The following is a 20,247-nucleotide window of genomic DNA, read 5'->3' as shown; positions in this document are numbered from 1 at the left end:
AAGAGTAATCTTCCCTGGCTAAAGCTTGAAATGGTACATTTTCCAAGGTGAAGATGTGTGCGTCCATATTATGACAGATTGAAAACAATTTCCCTGCATAGAAAAAAAATCCTATCTCATTCTAGATTGACTTGCCAATAAATTAAAATAGGGTTCAAAAAAAAATACCCCGAAAAGAAAAATGCTTTTTCTCCTGAGACGTCTTGCTCTGGTGCCCTGTAGGAATTCAGTATCTGCATACACAAAATCTGACTTCCATTCGCCTCCCTGGGTGAGACTAATTGAAAAACAAATGAGGAATGCCCAGAACCTTAGGCCTACATTGAAATTTCCTGGCTGAAAGTGGCCACATTCTTACTGTAGCTCAAGGCTCTCCTCTAAGGAGGAAATGTTTAAATTTCAAGGAGAAACAGGCACATGTGGTACTCATGTACTTCATGAACTCCTAGCCTCTCTGCCCTTACCACACGATGTCCCATATATTATTGTCCTGACAGTAAGGCTATACTTACTTTCCTCCTTGCTTTGTGCTTGTGCTTGGTGTATTGATATGACCCCAATGAAACTGGAGATAAAGCTTGGCTGAAGGCTTTTTGCCACTAGAGTGTCTGTTCCTCAGGCCTCTCCATTCTCCTATGAAGGTGTCTGGAGTAAACGTTTCATTCACCATCTCAGGGTTTGCTGGCCAAACCCAATAGTGCACTAACTGAGAAAGGCGGTGCCATTTGTGCCACATGGCAAAAATTAAATGTTGATGACATCCAGTATCAACAAGTAGGGCACATACAGGGTAGATTTGAATCAAAAGACAATGAATTTGTAATGGGCAGTTTTCACACTTTTAGTTCCTCAACTTTCACACACACCATTTACTCACATTGGAACTTCCATATAACAACACAACTCCACATTTTTACCCATCTACAGAGCTACACTTACAAGTGAAAAAGTTCCCACTCTTTCCCCCAAATGGAACAAACAGGCAGTCTCAGGCATTGAATCAGTTGTATTTATTCCTTAAGTTCAGCCACACTCATTTGACTATTCCCTTAACCAAGAGACTATATTTTAAATATCACCACTGACAACTTGCATAAAATCACACTGGTAAGAAGGGACAAGGAAAATATATTAATTAATACAAATGACACATCTACATGACAAGAAAGAAAAATATGCGAAGCAACTCCAGTCCTTTTCCTATTTTTGGTCACAGGCAGGAACTGAGATCTGTGACCTCCTTCTTCAACTTCCAATTCCGTGTCTTCTCATCTCTCCCAGAAATACAACAGGTCGGTGTTCTCTACTTCAGGAGCCAAAAAACCTTTATTTACTAATGTCTGAGTTCTCATCAGTCTGGCTTCCTTGTATTTCCTATGAATTCCATCGACCTTTACAATTGGACTAGAAGTACTGAGAAGCTGTACATAGATCCTGGAACTGTGCTCATGGTCAAAGCTTTCTGCAATTCACCCAGGGTCTGAAAACATTCATCTTTATTTACCTCTTTATTCTGGTAGCAGTTCTGTTCTTTCCAAGTGCTGTTGACTCACAAGGAAACCAGAACTCTCATTTTTCCTTTCCCTGAATTAATGTAGCACCAGTATTTCAGAAATAACAAATGTTTATGAAGGTTCGTTAAGATAAATATGTCTCATCCATTCCAGAATAGGAAGCATGTACAATGGAATAGTACACTCCACTCTTCTTAAAGTCCATTAGCCATACATTTCTTCAGAAATGTTCAGATGGACAATGTTTTTTAGTCAGAGTCCACATTTCCTAAATTAGAGCTGGTAACCCACCCATAGCCTCTGGGTTCATCTGCACAATTCAAACTATATAAAATAAACACCATTTAATTCTTTAGAATAATTCAGACCTCATCTCATTTCATATCAAAATAATATGAAGAGTCCATGAGATAATGTTCATGATCAAAAGAAACATGACTTCCAATAGCAAAATTCAGCCAACCCCATTACAGCTGAAAAAGTCAATATTTATCTTCAAATACCTGAGCATAAGGCATGGACCGCCTATTCTCATAACTTCACCCCAGCAGTCTACACCCAGAAGAGAAGGGCAAGACACCCAGCCATTCAGGACTAAATTCAGAGGCTAATACTCCTGGGAGTCTTGAGCTCCCAGAAGAGCCACCATGAGGAAACTGGGACAATACTGGAGCATTATGGGGACATAGCTTCTGGGCCAGAGGGAAGCAGTGGAGATTCAGCCCCTGGGAGATCACCATCAACACCACAGCCTGAACTGAACCCCTGTCTTGAGAGGCTCGCAGGCTCCTCTGAAGAACAAGGAGGGTTATTAACAGGTACAGGGGGCTGCACAGGCCCACCCACCCCAGAGCAGATGGTCAGGGACACATCTCCTTCCCTCAACCTGAAGTATGGAAACAGAGTCTCAGAGGAGGGAGCGAGAGGGAAGGAGAAAATGTGGGAACCATCAGTCATGTTGTAGAATGAGACATCCCCTTCCTTCAGGTCCAGGAAAACCCCTACCCTGTGGGGAACTGGCACAAGGAGTTCTGAATTATCAGGGAGGGAAAAGACTTTCTTATCATACACCCCCACAACCCAGAACCCCTTTCCTGGGCATTCCTGGTACCAGCCTTTCCTCTCCACACCTCTCCTACAGACCCCCAGGGCCCACTCACTTTTTTCTTCTGCATTCCTGATCTCCACCTCCCAGTAGCAACACCCTGATGTGATGTCTTCATGACCCAAGACGCTATAGGTTTCATCTCCTGTGTCCTTGGGTGAGTCCTTGAAGGTCACACTAGTCTTGTCATCAGAGATGGCAAGGCTGGAATGGGCGGACTCTGGATCCAGACTGACAGACACTGCAGAGACAGTTGCCAATCATTCAAGGACTTGCCCTACCACATACTAAGGCACACAACCACCACGCCACCCCAGACACCTAGCTGCATGCAGGGAGGACCAAAGCTCCTGAGATGAGAGCCTTCTGGCTCAAGCACACAGCCCTCCAACCAGAAGAAGTAAGCATAAGACTGATCTTGGAGTTAGACATGTCACAGGGCCCTTGAGGGCCAGACTGGACTCCAGCACTAAAGAACACCCATTTATATCCAGTATCAGTCACACCTAGTAATCCCAGCTACATGATGTTCACCGCCCCATCCCACCCCACCACCATTGATGATGCCAGCATCTGTATCACCACAGCAAGCTGAAGGAGAGGTCAGAAGCCATGGGAGAGCTGTAGGATCACCCAAACAACTGAAGTAACTCACAGGCCTGGAACTTCTCCTTCCGCCAATCTACAAGAAAACCACATTGCACAAATGTGAACAACAAACCAGAGACTTGAGACTGTACAAAGCAGTGTGGGTATATATCCTCTGAAATACACTGAACCAAGAGTTATAGGGAAAAATGTTTTGGAAGCATTCACCTGATGAATTTATTTTTCACACACATTAATTCTATCTCACTCTCTCACACACACAGTCACACATGTGCACACTCTCTCTCATACACCCACCCCCATCAGGTTATAATATTCCCATGAAAACCAAGCCATAAGAGTTAACATCATAAGAGACTGGATACTGACCAAAAAAGAAGGCTCTTTGCACAGATTTCATTATCAAAATAGGCTTTCTCTATCAAAATAGGCTTTCTCAATTCCGAGCCACACATCCATCCTGAAAGCTAAGTTTTCTTGACAAAGAACTGAGGAGATCATAATTTCTGAGGGCTCCATTTACTTATAAAGAACTGACTGAAATGAACTTGTATGTTGACTCAAAACCATGGTAGAGGCAATACAACTTGGTGGCGCTGCACTTGGAGAAGGAATCTCAGTCATGGGTGAGGAGAACTCATGATATGGCACCAGGGAAACCTTGCCCCATCAAGAGGTAATGGAGAAGATTCAAGGAAGGAAAAAGAGAAGTTCAAAGCAAGAAAGACCTACATCTAGTGAAAGAAAGTAATGAATTTGCTTGCCTGTATCATGGAGTATTGCAAGGAAAAACATCTCTATGTGTAAGGGGAAACCCAAAAACATTGGGTCTAGTCATCTGCTTCTCCTTATAATCACCTAGAGAGATCAAAAGCAGAAGGAGACACCACATATGATCAGCCCCCAAATACAGCTGTGTCCTATGCCCCAGAAACTGTGAATATGTCTTGGCAGAGAGGACTTTACAGATGTGAGTAAGATTAAGGAACTGGAGATACAAATGCAGCAGGAGTGGAATAACATTTTCTCCAAAAACCTAGATGGAACCTCAAATCCAATTATCCTAAGGATCATATCAAGCTACCCTCTATAAAGTGAGGACCTGAAATGAGCAAGAGAGGAATACAGGGGTCCCCTCCCTCACTGATGCAAAGCATAAACTCTTCCAACCTTCATACTCCTTTTTGGGAAGAAGAAAAGAAGCTAACTAATCACAGCAAATGTATATCTGTCATAAGACCCTGAAAAGTCTGCACCAGTAAAGCTGTGACCTCCAACAGGACAGAGACTCCAGAACAAAATTAGAACAATTATAAAATAAGAACAGGACACATTCTTGAATATTTGGTGTCAACATGGGACCCCTATTCTCCCACAGGTTTATTCAGATAAAGTAGAACGTCCAGCTCTGTTAATTTCTTATACAAACAGATCACATGAAGTGGGTGGACATGACACATTTTGAGAAAAGGGAACTCTACTTGTTTTTCACTAAGACATTGGCTGACAGCAAACTCTACATTTCTATATGACAACTGACACAGATTAGCAAAGACGAGGAATCAGGAGGAGGAGAAGAAGGAAGAGGAGAAAGGGATTTGGTGTGCCATTCTGAGACTCCACAGTGCACCCAGAGCTATGCTGTGCACTTCCGTGGTCCAAGTGCATTCTTCACCTCATTCCACAGCAAGCTGTTCATTAGAAATTATTCTTCCAATTTCATGAATAAGATCAGATCAGACATTTGTTCACATCACATTAAGAGCCCTCCTATGTGATATCACCTTACACCAGTTAGAATGGCCAAAATTAGCAAGACAGGAAACAACATATGTTGGAGGGGATGTGGAGAAAGGGGAACCCTATTCCACTGTTGGTGGGAAAGCAAGTTGGTGCAGCCTCTTTGGGGAACAGTGTGGAGATTCCTCACAAAATTAAACATAGAACTTCCCTATGACCCTGCCATTGCACTCCTGGGTATTTACTCCAAAGATACAAATGTAATGAAAAGAAGGGCCATCTGTACCCCAATGTTTATAGCAGCAATGGCCACGGTCGCCAAACTGTGGAAAGAACCAAGTGCCCTTCAACGGATGAATGGATAAGGAAGATGTGGTCCATATACACTATGGAGTATTATGCCTCCATCAGAAAGGATGAATACCCAACTTTTGTAGCAACATGGACGGGACTGGAAGAGATTATGCTGAGTGAAATAAGTCAAGCAGAGAGAGTCAATTATCATATGGTTTCACTTATTTGTGGAGCATAACAAATAGCATGGAGGACATGGGAGATAAAGAGGAGAAGGGAGTTGGGGGAAATTGGAAGGGGAGGTGAACCATGAGAGACTATGGACTCTGAAAAACAATCTGAGAGTTTTGAAGGGGCGGGGGGTGGGAGGTTGGGGTACCAGGTGGTGGGTATTATAAAGGGCACAGATTGCATGGAGCACTGGGTGTGGTGCAAAAAATAATGAATACTGTTATGATGAAAATAAATGCAAAATAAATTAAAAAAAATAATCACCCATTAAAAAAAAAAAGCCCTCCTATGTGAAAATGTTGATTCTACACATCCTTACAAAATAAAAAGAACATATATAAGGTATACTTAAAAACACAGGCATTTCAATCCAGCATAGAATGGGGTGATGCTAAAAGAAGACCATTTAATCCACATTTTAACAGATAAGTCCCAAGATTCAGTCAGGCTCTCTAAAGAGTTTGCCTCACACATCTGGTCAACATAGACTTTTACACTAATGAATCCCCATTCTCTGTTCTCACAGGTTGTGTCCCTGATCATAAATAGAAACAGCCAAGACAAAAAAGCCATGTGTTATAGATTCAAATGGCCCAGATTCATAACCCACCCCAGTGATAGAGGGTGCTCTGGATAACCTTTCATTGCATTAGCAACCCTAGGATCACTCTCCTCCCCCAACTACTAAGGGAAGGGTGAGATGGCCTCATTATCAGAAGCAAACCCAGTTATAAAATTACTTCAAAACACCTTAAAATAATTATAAGTCTTTTCAGAAATCTCTCAAACATGCGTCAAGAAAGTTATTACTTTTTGCGCACCCAATAACTTGCATGTCCTCTGAGTACTTCCCACTCTAACCACTATGGCTGTCATTTGTGGTGTCTCTTCTACCCAAAGCCACCCAAAGTGTCTCTTCTACTCTCAACCACCCAGAGTGTCTCTGAGAGGAATCACAGGCTCTCCACTTTCCATCTCATCTCCTCCTCTCTTCTCCAACCACCTTTTCTTTCCCTGATTTACTCCCATATTTTCTCTGGTAAACAATTTTCACTCCTCTGAGCTTCTCCTATTGCCATCCTCACACATTGCTCCTAATAAATATAACCAGTACTGAGACTATCAGGTAAATCCAAAATTCTCCTAAAAGGAGAGATAATGGTTGTGAACAATTATAAGTTACAGTCCTTTAAAATATTAATTTCTTGACACTGTAATACAAAAATGTACATAGGATTTTGTATATAATGACAGTATCTCAGTATCTCACAAACCCACTATCAGGACTCCCTACACATCGTGGAGGCTCTGGATCTAAGAATCAGAACAGCTGACCTAAAGAAAACTACTTCCAAAAAAACCATGGGGGTTTAGAGGAAGATACCTGGCTTGGACAAGGAGTCAGAGCATGCAGAAGCAAAATGAAGACCATCATTCCAGAGAAACAGCAAAAACAAACAAGCAAACAAACCAGGAAAACCAAAGGAAGGTCCAAAAAGAGGTAGAAATTTCAGGGTAAAATGGATTCAGAAAAAAGGATCCCTTAAGGAAGACCTGAGTCCTAAGCAGGCAAGCTTGATTTCTGAAATCCTCCAGAGACAGTAAATTCTAAAGTACAACGTCAATTCCATGGTCCAATTGCCCTTACAAATGACCACTCTGTTGTCACTGGACCAACAAAACTATCCGTTGAACAAGGTGTGTTCAGAGGGTGTTGCTAATTCTAACAGCAACCTACAGTAGAGGATGGGTCAGAATAGAGGCAGATCTCTGTTCCCAAGGACAGTTCCTGTAGTCTTCAGAAGGACACAACAAACATAACAAGGAGATCAGGGACACCAACCCCATCTTGGTGTGGGGTGCAATGACAGAGAAGGTGGCACAGTGGGGGCTGGGGAGGTAAAGCCAAAGGAAACAGAGTCACTTACCTGCATATAGTTGTGCCTTCTTCAGGGCTGAAAGGGAAGACACCCTGGTGAAACATGAGCCAGATCAAGTCTGCATAGTATTGATCTACTGGCACATGACTCCTCTCTGTGCTGCAGGTGATACTATCAACAGAGTAAGGAGAGAGGCCAGAGAGGAGATACCCTCCTGACATGGGCAGACAATAGGATGTTCTGGGAAATTTTCTGGACCACCAGTCAGAGAGCCAGCATTGGGGTCTGAGTTCCATGCTTGCCAGTTCCTGCTGTGTGACCTTTGCCAAGTTAGTGTCCTGGGTCTTAAAAACCACAATATTAAAATAAAAACTCTGAGAAACAAACTGAGAGTCTGGGAGGGAAGGGGGGGTTGGGAATTTGGGCGAGCCTGGTTGTGGGTATTATGGAGGGCCCAATTACATGGAGCAATGGGTGTGCTGCATAAACAATGAATTATGGAACACTGAAAAGAAATTGAAAAAAAAAAAGATACATGTAGTTGAATAGTAAAACCATCAAAATGACAATTAAATTAAAAATCAAAAGCACTTTAACTCTTAAATTTTTATTCTCATTCAGACAAGTAGACTTAAGAGTCAACCAAGAAAAATAATCTTAACCAGAAGAGATAAAATTAAAAAAATAAATAAATAAATTCAGCAGAGTCTAAAGAGACAAATGAAAAGAACATAAAATTGAACAATTGATTATAACATTAAGAATCTCTAAGGTGAAAAAACTCTTAGATGGAGAGGAGAAGGCAGTTGAGGGAAATCGGAAGGGGTGATGAACCATGAGAGACTATGGACTCTGAAAAACAATCTGAGGGTTTTGAAGGGGTGGGGGGTGGGAGGTTGGGGGAGCCAGGTTGTGGGTATTATGGAAGGCATGTAGGGCATGGAGCACTGGGTGTGGTGCATAAAAAGTGAATTCTGTTATGCTGAAAAGAAATTTTTAAAAAAGTTATTAGTTCAATTTTATGCACACAAGCATTGCAAGACCAGTTATCTATATGCATTTGATTTTCTGAACAACAGAAGAGATAAAACTTCTGTGGAAACACTCAGCCCATAAGAGTCAGGTAGCTCTCCTGGAGCCAGTGGAGAATTTTAATCTCTAAAGAAATTTCATGTTTAAAAAAATTGGTAGCAGTGTGGGAGGTACTCAGCATAACTACAGCCAACATCTAAATCTGTTTCTTCTTTTTTTTATGGTGTGCAGGGGGATTCAACAATAAGTCTAAATGTGCATTTCAAATAAATTTTCAATAAAAAATAGTATTCCTTCAAAGAACAATACACTATGTCCAACCATTCTTGATTACCAAAAGAAAATGCATAATACTAACAAATTTCATCCACAGAATTTTTCTGAAATGTATCCCAATATTAATTGCATACCTAAATACATAAATTTTCACGTTAAAAAAACACGCAAAATTTTTATCCCATCTGCTTTCAATTGGCTTTAAAGGTAAAAAATTATACAATGTATATGTTTATAAAAAATTAAAAATTAAAAAAAATTATACAATATATGAAAATGTTTTAGGGAATAAAGTATACATTATTCCATGAATGTAAGAAATCATTATTACATCCAATGATTTCCAGGAAAGAGAGATAGGGGAAATAACAGAAAAGGGGAGATGAATTAAGAACCGGAATGTTAGGTGAGCTCTAGGGTAAAAGTGTCCAAATGTTCTCCGAAAACCCAACACTGGACCACTGACAACTTACCACCCAAGTTCTGTCTATCCTCTACCCAATACTTTGTGATCAGTACCTCCAGGAACTGCAGAGAACAGACTCTCCCATGATGGTGTTATGTGGAGGGAACATACTCCTAAATTTAATGACCCCATTTATTTATATAGTTTCTCTAAAACATTCCAGAGTATTCAGGTTGACTGAGAACCAGTTGCACTGAAGACTAAAAGGCTACAAAGAAGATTGAGAGACAAGATGGTGGGGAAGTAGGAGGAGGTGCCTTTTCAACCTGTACCCTAAAGTGAGCTGATTACCTACCAAAGAACTCCGATCACCCATGAAATCAGCCTGAGATCAGAATTATACACTTCTGGATCTCAACAGGGGCAGAAGACAACTGTTGGCAGGTAAAGTGGAATGGGAATGTCAGACTGATATTGGAAGATAAACAAAAGGGGGAGGAAGCCACCAGAGCAACCCATTGGAAAGTAATACCCCTAATACGAGAATGCCCTGCATCTGGGGACCAGCATTAACTTGGAAAATGGGTGAAAGCACTCCAAAAGAGTGCTTAAAGGATCACAGGGGGGAAACTGTGGGAATCGGGGCGGCTAGGGACAGGGGCTTAAGTCCCCAGACCCAGGACAGTCTCCCCTGGCGCTGAGCCAGAGAGAGTGCAGTGGAGAAACCAGGTCTTGGTCCCCAAGCCGTCAGCGTGCCTGAGATTGCATGGGGTCTGGCTCCTGTGAGGGGCTGGGAACCACTTCAGAGGGCAGAACGCCGACCCTTGCTATGGAGCCTGAGACACGCGCGCCCCCTCCCCTGAGAGAGGTGCGCAAAGGCCCACCCGGAGCTCTTAGACTCGTGCCATTGTTTCAGAGCCTGAGACGCGCATGTGACCCACAGCCTCCCCTGAGAGAGGTGCCCACAAGCTGGGCGCTCTTAGACCCAGAAAGACCAGGCACTCCCAGCCCGGGCCAGCGGGAAAATCTGTGTGCGATCACTGCTTGGAACCTCTCTGGCGGTCTGGAGCTGCCCAGACAGCTGCCACTGCTGTGGTTTTGGGTACAAGCAGAAGATCCTGTGTCCCCAGGGACTGCCTCTCGAAACCTGCTCTGCCAGCTTCCAAGGGGGAATTTAGATGGGCTCTGCAACAACCACAGAAGAGCAGGCTGAGGCTTCTCCCTGAGAGGGAGGTCAGGGTGGAGTTTGCTTTCCTCTAAGCCTACAAAAACCATCAAAAGCGGTCAAGGGGAGAGAGAGAGAGAGGAAAAAAAAAGTGAACAAAGACAAAAACCTGCAGAGAACAAAAGTCTGAAAAGACCGGTTTCCTCAGAGCCCACCCCCTTGAAGGGGGCGGGAGGACTTAACTCAGGGAACATCATTGACTGAAAACCCACGTGGCAAGCCCCTCCCCCAGAAAACCAACCAGGAAAGAAAAAATAAATAAATAAAAAAAGACTACAAGAGAACAACCACCACTACTTCATAGGACAACTTTTATTTTTAATTTGTTCCCACTATTCTGGCTCAATTTTTTTTATATAGATAATTTTTTAAACTATTTACCATCACAGTAGCTGTCCAGTACAACAAATTCCATAACAACCTTCTAACCTGAACTTTTTGATACATACACCTGTGTTTTTCTTTTGCATTTCTATTTTTTAAATTTCTTTTTTTTTAGTTGAGTTTAGTCTAGTTTATAACTTTTTAATTTTTATTTTCTAATATTCATATAGAGTTAAAAGGCTACAAAGGAGGTGGGTAGATCAACCAAGATGCACGACAAACTCCAGTGACCACCATCATTCCAGCTTTCAAAGCACCGTGTGCGAAAATATAGCCCAGATGGGGAAAGCCCATGGAACAAGTTCTGCCTCTGGCCAGTTTCCATTTCTGCACCAGGGACAGGTCCTCATGTCTCTGCATGAAACACAGAGGGGACACTATGGCTTAGGGGGCAAGAGACCCAAGGATATCTGGAAAGTCACTCACCAGCCAGGTAAACAGATTTCCTCCAGTCTGCAAGGCAACACAGGAAACGGGTGAGCTAAGAATCAGAATGTCTCCTACAAATGTGACACAGAAACTTCTGGGAAAAGGACACAACATACCAAGATCTCCTTGGAGTTCATCTGAAAAAAATTGAAAAATACTCTTAAACTCCCATCACTAAGAGCAGCAAAGACTGTACCTGGAAAACCCACAAGAGCATCTATATGTCTATATGTCTCCATGAAGATCTAACTCCAGACCCCTTGAGCCTCCACAGCCCCACCTGCCCTCTCTGGCCCTCCTCAGCCCCCTGCTCCTGGCCAAGGGCCTACTGTCCACTTCTCCTCTGCACCAGCTTCCACATTGTCTGCCTTGGCCCTGTCCTGCCTTACCTCTGGCCTTCAGTGCCTCCTCCTTTATCCACTGGTCCTCCTCCTTTTCTCTGTGCAGTTTCTTCCATTCCTGTGTCTCCTGGAGCTTTGCAGTATGTTCTCTCATGATGTAGAAGACAGCCCCAAGGAGTAGGAGCATCAGCACAGTCAGGATCACCATGAAAGCTAGCTTCCAGGGAGAAATCTGAGGGAAGAAGGGTTCTGTGCCCAGCCAGACACCCCATCAGGGCACTGCTCAGGATGGCCCAGCCCAGCACACACAGGGACCCCCAACCAGACCATTCCACCCTTCTAGGAGTGGGAAGTAATACTGACCTGGGATAAAAATGGTCATTGCCTTCTCCTGGCCCAGGATGGGGTTGAGGACTGAGCAGGTCACATTCCCTGAAGAGCTGTCCCTCACCACAAGAGTGGTCTCTATGGTGAACAGCCCTTCACTGTCTTGGGCTTGGGTCTCAGAGAACGTCAGGAACTTCTCTCCACTGAGAGCTCTCCACTGCACTTGGGGCTTTGGGAACCACCCCGAGGCTATGCACACAACTCGAACCCCGTCCTCCTCTGGCCCTGTGATGTGCACTTGAGGGGCAGAGCCCACACCTGAAGAGAGAAGCTGGAGAGCACAGGGAGGCCACCCAGAGCCCAGGTATTCCAGCAGAACCTTCCTGTACACAACTCCAAGGGCAGCATTGCATTTTGGTGGCTCCTTGGGGGGGTGGTTCCTACAAGGATTAATGTAAGGGGTCTTGCCATGGGGAACAGAAGAAAGAAACATGGGGACCTGTGGCAGGCCCAGAAGGCAGGCAGTGCTCCCCAACCATGAGGGTGGGAATTCCATCACCCATGAGGGTGGCAATTCCAGGACAGAAGGAGGAATTTCATTCCATGATCCATCTTCTCTGCTCTTCTCAACTCACACACTCTGCAGGGCATCTGTGGGCACACCCACTGCTACTCAGTCATCACTTCCACCAACCTATATATCTCCTGAGCTCACTCCCTAATATCCATATCTCTTGTTTAGCTGTGCCAGGATTCCTCACAGATGATGCTTCAGGCTCAAATCCTGAACTAACTCATGTTTGGCCCCATCTGTGACAGGATAATGAGGAAAATAACCCCAATCTTTCAGTCTTCCTTACATCCAGCCAGCCCTCTGCCACATATTGCTAATGCCTTCACACTCTGCTTCTGGGCTCCAACCTGTGACTTGACTCAGCCCCTGAGATTTCAGGGAATTGGACTCTAGCAGAGGTTGGAAACTGCTTGTGCCATTGCCCTGTCCTCTGCCACAAGACAGACATCTTCAGGCTAGTGCAGCCTTTCCAGTTGAAGCTGTCCTAGATCAACCAGTAGCCACCTGGACAACACCAGCTGAGCAAACCCAGCTAAGGTTCACTGGCAGGACAAAATAGATTTAAAGTAAGAGGCTTATTGTCCCTGTTGAAAATAGGGAAAGAGTCCCTTCCCATCCTTTATTTGTAACATTTACTTGAGGAAACTTGTCATTCTGGGTATTTTCTTTATTCTTTGAAATGTATATAAGTACTTTAAAACAAACAAACAAACAAACAAATAGGCCTTTTGCCAGCTCTGTGATCCAAGAACGTGTTTCTCAAGGAACTGTGAGCCCTCTCTTTGAAATGCTCACACCAAGGAAGACAGCCCTCTCTCCGCCTTCTCTGCCAGGGTAGGAGCCTATCCTCAGTGGGCACCTTGATCCACGTGTAAAATCACTGCCTGTCATCATGATGGGAGAATTGGAAATAAATAAATAAATAATACACTACTATAAAATACACTACTGTATTTGTCTGCAAAACTCTTCATCTCTCCTTCTATTCTGAATGATTCCCTTGCTGGATTCTTGGCTGCAGATTTTTTTTTTTTTCCTTTTAGCACATTGAATATATCATACCACTCCATTCTGGCCTGCAGAGTTTCTGTTGAAAATTCCACTGAGTATATGTGAAAGTGTTGAATCACTATATTGCATACCTGAAATGAATATAACACTCTGTGTTAACTACACTGGAATTATATTTCTTTTTATTTTTAAGGTAGGAGAATTTGGTTTTCCTCGGAATAAAGCCAATTAGCTAACTTACATGCTCACCCAATTTCCAGCAAATATAAGATGCACCACCTAGGACAAATTGTGCTGGCAAGTCCAGCTACTTGAGGGCTCATAACTGTTGATCCTGAGAACGTATATAGAATGAGCTCTGTCTGCATACGGAAAAGATGAGATTTCTTCTGTCTTTGCATTTCTTGATAGAATCTCTGTGATGCACAGCACATTATAGTTAATGCTAATTTAATAATAAAAAGGAGCTTTCTTCCTACTGTCTTAGAGACAAGATTCTGAGTTGGAAGATTATGGGGTTTTTTTGGATTGTTTTCTTTTCTTTTCTTTTCTTTTTTTATTTCTTTTCAGCGTAAGAGCATACATTGTTTTTGCACCACACCCAGTGCTCCATGCAATACGTGCCCTCCTTAACTTCCCATTCCCACCCCTTCAAATCCTTCAGGTTGTTTTTCAGAGTCCATAGTCTTTCATGGTTCACCTCCCCTTCCAAATTCCCTCAACTCCCTTTTCCTCTCCATCTCTTCTTGTCCTCCAAGCTATTTGTTATGCTCCACAAATAAGTGAAACTATATGATAATTGGCTCTCTCTGCTTGACTTATTTCACTCAGCATAATCTCTTCCAGTCCCATCCATGTTGCTACAAAAGTTGGGTATTCATCCTTTCTGATGGAGGCATAATACTCCATAGTGTATACGGACCACATCATCCTTATCCATTCATCCGTTGAAGGGCATCTTGGTTCCTTCCACAGTTGGGCGACCGAGGTCATTGCTACTATAAACATTGGGTTACAGATGGGCCTTTCTGTGGCTACATCTCTATCTTTGGGATAAAGACCCTGTAGTGCAATGGCAGGGTCATAGGGAAGCTCTATTTTTAATTTCTTGAAGATGAAAGACCATTCCATGCTCTTGAATTGGAAGAATAAACATTGTTAAAATGTCTATAATGCCTAGAGCAATCTATATTTTTAATGCCATTCCGATCAAAATTCTACCGGTATTTTTCAAAGAGCTGGAGCAAATAATCCTAAAATTTGTATGGAATCAGAAGAGACCCCGAATTGCTAAGGAAATGTTGAAAAACAAAAATAAAACTGGGGGCATCGCATTACCTGATTTCAAGCTTTACTACAAAGCTGTGATCACCAAGACAGCATGGTACTGGCATAAAAACAGACACATAGACTAGTGGAACAGAGTAGAGAGCCCAGATATGGACCCTCAACTCTATGGTCAATTAATCTTTGACAAAACAGGAAAAAATATACAGTGGAAAAAAGACAGTCTCTTCAATAAATGCTGCTGGAAAAATTGGACTGCTATATGTAGAGGAATGAAGCTCGACCATTCTCTTACACCGTATGCAAAGATAAACTCGAAATGGCTAAAAGACCTCAACGTGAGACTGGAATCCATCAGAATGCTAGAGGAGAACATAAGCAGTAACCTCTTTGATATCAGCCACAGCAACTTCTTTCAAGATATGTCTCCAAAGACAAAGGAAACAAAAGCGAAAATGAACTTTTAGGACTTCAGGAAGATTATGTTTTTAATTATATTTCCCCTATGTGACCGAAGATTTATGAGTAGGACCTGTTAAGATTAGCCAAACACAGCCCAGATGAGCTGAACTCCCTGAATGCCAGATTAAATACATGTTTGGTGTTTCAGGCCACTGAGATTTCTATGTCTTTGTTTCACAGCATTATGGCAGCAATCTGCAGCTTACACATAAAATAAACATTTCTACCACTAAAAAACCGATTTAAAAAAAATCTGTGAGTACCTGAAGTCCCTTCTCTCCATGCCTCCAAACTGTCCTTGTCCCCAAATCTTCTCCCTCAGTTTACTTTCCAAACCTCTCTGATGCTGGAGTGCTCCTTTCTCACCACACTGCCCCTACATGAATGCAGGGGGCCATCCTCTCCACCCCATAACTACATCCAGGCCTCCAGTCTTGCTCACCTTCCATACATGCTCCATTACAGCTGCCAAAGCAAACCTGCCCTCACACACCTCGCTCCACTGCTCTGTTGAAAATTCCCTCAGCCCTGCATCTAAATGGCATAAGAGCACATGAAGCCTCTGGTGTTCTAGTATTACTACCCCCACTACCCCGCAAACAAAACTCCTATCCACTTTCTCCCCAATCCCACCATCTGTACTTGTTAGGGAGTACACACTCCATTCCCAGGACAATTTGGTTGACTGCTCAGAACCACAATCACCATGCTGTGTATGCTCCACCCAGATCCATCAACTAGAAGGCCATTTCAGAACACTGTCTGCTTCACTCAAATGTCTGCTCAAGTGTGCGTTACTTGTGGGCTTCTCCTGATAAATCCCTTCTCTGTCCACCTGGACCAGGAACACCTCTATATTCGGAGACTCACCTCTCACCACCATCCTATTCACCTCCACACCAATCATGTGGCCTCTCTCTCTGCCCAGACTCACCAGCCACACTCCTCCCTCAGGTGTCTCACATGGTGTTCTTCTGCTTGGAACTCTCACCCCTAGAATATTTATTTGGCTAAGTCTCTACTCATCTCCATCTAACATTGTCTATAACCTATCTATTTGGCCATTTACTGTCTGTATAATAATATAAAATCTACAAGGCAGGGATCTTTATTTGTTACACTGAGCTATCCAGGTGCAGAGAACAACAGCTATCATGAATCAGGAGTTCTATATATTTATACTGAATAAATGAAGAGTGAAAGACCCTCCTTTCCCTCATTTATACAAATGGAGGGCTATTAACTTGGACCCTGAGGTGGCTCCGAATTCCAGTACTGCAGGTCTCTAAATATCGATCAGCAACCCACCTGCCACCTTCAGTTCCACATTGGCCTCTTCATAGAAGATTCCCATTCTGAAGAAGCAGGTATACAGCCCATTGTCGAAAGCCTGGACATTGTGGATGAGCACAGCCGCATCCCCCTGGGTGAGGAAATCCTTCACCAGTGAGGTTCGCCCTCTGTACTGAGCCAACTGCTCTTCTCTCTGCTCCCGCTGGTTTTGATAGATGAACACTGCTTCTGAGAACTTGGAGCGGAACCACCGCAGCTCCATATTCTCCACATCCATGGCCGGGGACACACGACATGGCAGCGTGATGTCCCCACCCAGCACTGCCACAATGGGTTCAGAGGGGCCAATCACCATAAAGTCTTCTGTGGACACAAAGATAAACTCAAAATGGATAAAAGACCTCAACGTGAGACAGGAATCCATCAGAATCCTAGAGGAGAACATAGGCAGTAATCTCTTCGATATCAGCCACAGCAACTTCTTTCAAGATACGTCTCCAAAGGCAAAGGAAACAAAAGCGAAAATAAACTTTTGGGACTTCATCAAAATCAAAAGCTTCTGCACAGCCAAGGAAACAGTCAAGAAAACAAAGAGGCAACCCACGGAATGGGAGAAGATATTTGCAAATGATAGTACAGACAAAAGGTTGATATCCAGGATCTATAATGAACTCCTCAAACTCAACACACACGAAACAGGCAAACACATCAAAAAAAGGGCAGAAGATATGAACAGACACTTCTCCAATCAAGACATACAAATGGCTATCAGACACATGAAAAAATGTTCATCACCATTAGCCCTCAGGGAGATTCAAATTAAAACCACATTGAGATATCACCTTACACCAGTTAGAATGGCCAAAATTAACAAAACAGGAAACAACATGTGTTGGAGAGGATGTGGAGAAAGGGGAACCCCCTTACACTGTTGGTGGGAATGCAGGTTGGTACAGCCTCTTTGGAGAACAGTGTGGAGATTCCTCAAGAAATTAAAAATAGAGCTTCCCTATGACCCTGCAATTGCACTCCTGGGTATTTACCCCAAAGGTACAGATGTAGTGAAAAGAAGGGCCATCTGTACCCCAATGTTTAGCAGCAATGGCCACGGTCGCCAAACTATGGAAAGAACCAAGATGCCCTTCAACGGATGAATGGATAAGGAAGATGTGGTCCATATACACTATGGAGTATTATGCCTCCATCAGAAAGGATGAATACCCAACTTTTGTAGCAACATGGACGGGACTGGAAGAGATTATGCTGAGTGAAATAAGTCAAGCAGAGAGAGTCAATTATCATATGGTTTCACTTATTTGTGGAGCATAACAAATAGCATGGAGGACAAGGGGCGTTAGAGAGGAGAAGGGAGTTTGGGTAAATTGGAAGGGGAGGTGAACCATGAGAGACTATGGACTCTGAAAAACAATCTGAGGGGTTTGAAGTGGCTGGGGGGGTGGGAGGTTGGGGTACCAGGTGGTGGGTATTATAGAGGGCACGGCTTGCATGGAGCACTGGGTGTGGTGAAAAAATAATGAATAATGTTTTTCTGAAAATAAATAAATTGGAAAAATAAAAAAATAAAAAAATAAATGTCTTCTGTGGACAGAGACATAGGACTGAGAAAGCAGGAGAGATGCAGGACCGGGAAGGGAACATGCTGTCAGGAGGGAGGCCCTGACAGAGGGACTTAGTTGTGAGAACTCCTAATGGGTCAATTTTATCCTAAAACAACTTTGAAACACAGAAATGGTGTAAAGAGACTCCTTAATAGCCTGTGCTCCTGACTCCAGGCCCATCCATGAAGGATGCTCTGACTCAGTCGTTCTAAACTTCCACAGGCATCACTATCACCAGGAAAGCCTATGAAACACAGATTACTGGGCTCTACCCCCAGGCCTGCTAGTTCTGTAGATTTAGAGTGGGTCTAAGACTGTGCATTTCTAAGGAGGTGGTGAGAAGCTGATACTGATGTCCCAGCGATCATACTCTGAGAACCACAGCTCTAACCTGCCTCCTCTTAGGACAGGACTGAAAACTCACCAAAGAGCACTAATGTGGCCAAGTGGTAACATCCTACTCATTGCACCACACCTAGAACTTCCCAACACCCACTCCCAAAGTTATTGTTTTTGCCCACGTCTTTCTCTTCTACTGAATTATATGTGTGCTAGAAACACATATAGCTACTTCCATTAAAACCTGCCTTCACTCCATTTCTCACAGGACCCAAATCACTACCTGTTCCCAAAGAGGGTTCACCCCACTGCCTCCAGCCCCTTGCAGGCCTTGGTCATCTGAGACCTTGTAGGTATGTCACAGGAGGACACTTCTGCAGGACAAACACCACCAGACAACCAAACACTGACTTCTCAGTCCTGTGATACTCAAATTTGGCTGAGTCACTATCTGTCTCACCTGGGGGATGACAATTACTAGTCTCCCTGTGACATCCTCTCTCCAGTCAGTGTCTGTGAACCTTTAAAGCTGGAACCAAAACCATGTCCCTCCTCTACCAAAGCCCTTCAGTGATTCTGCAGTTGCCCACGTGATCCCAAGCCCATTAAGGAAGACCCTCCCTGCTCTCTGATCCCCAACTCCTGCTTCTCTCCCCGTCATTCACTCTGCTCCGGCCAACACTCGCCGCCTCTGCTCCATGAACACCCAGGCCCACTACCAGCTTTGTATGGCTGCTCCTCACTGTGGAGAACCTCTTCCCATGGGCTCCAGACAGGTTCCTCCCACCTCCTCCATGTCTTTAGTCCCATCTCACTGCATACAGTGACCACCTAATGTAGCACTGCTGCCTGGCCACTAGCGGTCCTGCAGCCCTGACTGCCCCACCTTGTCCCATGCTCTCCAATCCTCTAACAGACATAGATTGTACAGGGTTGTGGTATTTAGTGCTCACTGTCCCTGCCATAAAGTAAGTTCTGTAAAGATAGAGACTGTCTGCTCTGCACACAGAATAGCACCTAACATGTACGCAGTACCCTATAAATATTTGTGAAATAGAAGTACCAGTAAAGCCAGGAAACAAAAAGCCAATAAAGCCAGGAAACAAAAAATAAAGAGACAATTATGTTCATACTTTTCATAGTGAAATCCACATTTTTTGCTTTATAAGACATAAACTCGTTAGAGAACTGTCATGCTCCCCTGCCCTTACATTGCAGTTCTGGGATTCTTCTTATGTGTTTAATTTCAAATAGCAGTTGGGGCATCTCTAGAATCTGTGTAGAGCCAGGCCTCCACCAATAGCCATCTGTCTTGATGGAGACACCAGCAGAGCTCCGGGGGCTCTCACCCACCCCAGGGAGACACAGGGAGGGGGAGGGGAGACACTCACCTGCAGAGCCCCCAGCAGGCAGCTGCAAGAGGAGAAGCAGGGAGGGGAGATGGATGAGCAAAGAGTCCCTGCAGCAATCCTCCATTTCCTTAGAGCTGGGGAGACACAGGACAGGAGGCAGGTGACACATCCAGAGAGGAGGCAGGCCAGACCACAGCTCTGGGCCTCAGAGCAGACAGCATGGCTCAGGGCTGGCAACAGTCCCCAGAAGGAGTACAGCCTTTCTTACTGCTTAGTATGCTGATGAGGTGGGGGCCCCACAACCCTGATGCCAAGAAAGCCCTCCCAGCCCTTTGGAAACTTTCCCAGCCTGCTCTGCCCACAGGACCACACCCTGCCTGCCTCAGCACAGAGGCCTCCTCCATGTCTACATGAGTCACAGGATACCACAGAGGTCCAGGGATGCAAGGCATAGACTCAGGGTTCTCCCCATGAAGGACACACCAGCTCCTGTGTGCTGTTCTTCTGCTGCCTCCTA

At 44.0% G+C, this 20,247-nt stretch overlaps 1 protein-coding gene across 1 annotated transcript; it reads right to left on the bottom strand.

The window, feature by feature from the left end:
- Window positions 1-2,189: 2,189 nt before the first annotated feature.
- On the bottom strand, window positions 2,190-20,134 carry LOC122905917 (butyrophilin-like protein 1). Its single transcript, XM_044247330.1, is given in 11 exon segments — window positions 2,190-2,860; window positions 3,275-3,301; window positions 7,422-7,448; window positions 11,123-11,149; window positions 11,242-11,262; window positions 11,515-11,715; window positions 11,830-12,111; window positions 16,436-16,783; window positions 19,065-19,287; window positions 19,770-19,791; window positions 20,103-20,134. Coding segments are annotated over 11 exon segments (1,881 nt in total).
- Window positions 20,135-20,247: the final 113 nt, after the last annotated feature.

This window comes from Neovison vison, chromosome 1, assembly GCF_020171115.1.
Source record: "Neovison vison isolate M4711 chromosome 1, ASM_NN_V1, whole genome shotgun sequence".
NCBI classification, from domain to species: domain Eukaryota; kingdom Metazoa; phylum Chordata; class Mammalia; order Carnivora; family Mustelidae; genus Neogale; species Neogale vison.
The sequence above is the reverse complement of the archived record's forward strand: the minus strand, read 5'-3'. Positions and strand labels throughout refer to the sequence as shown.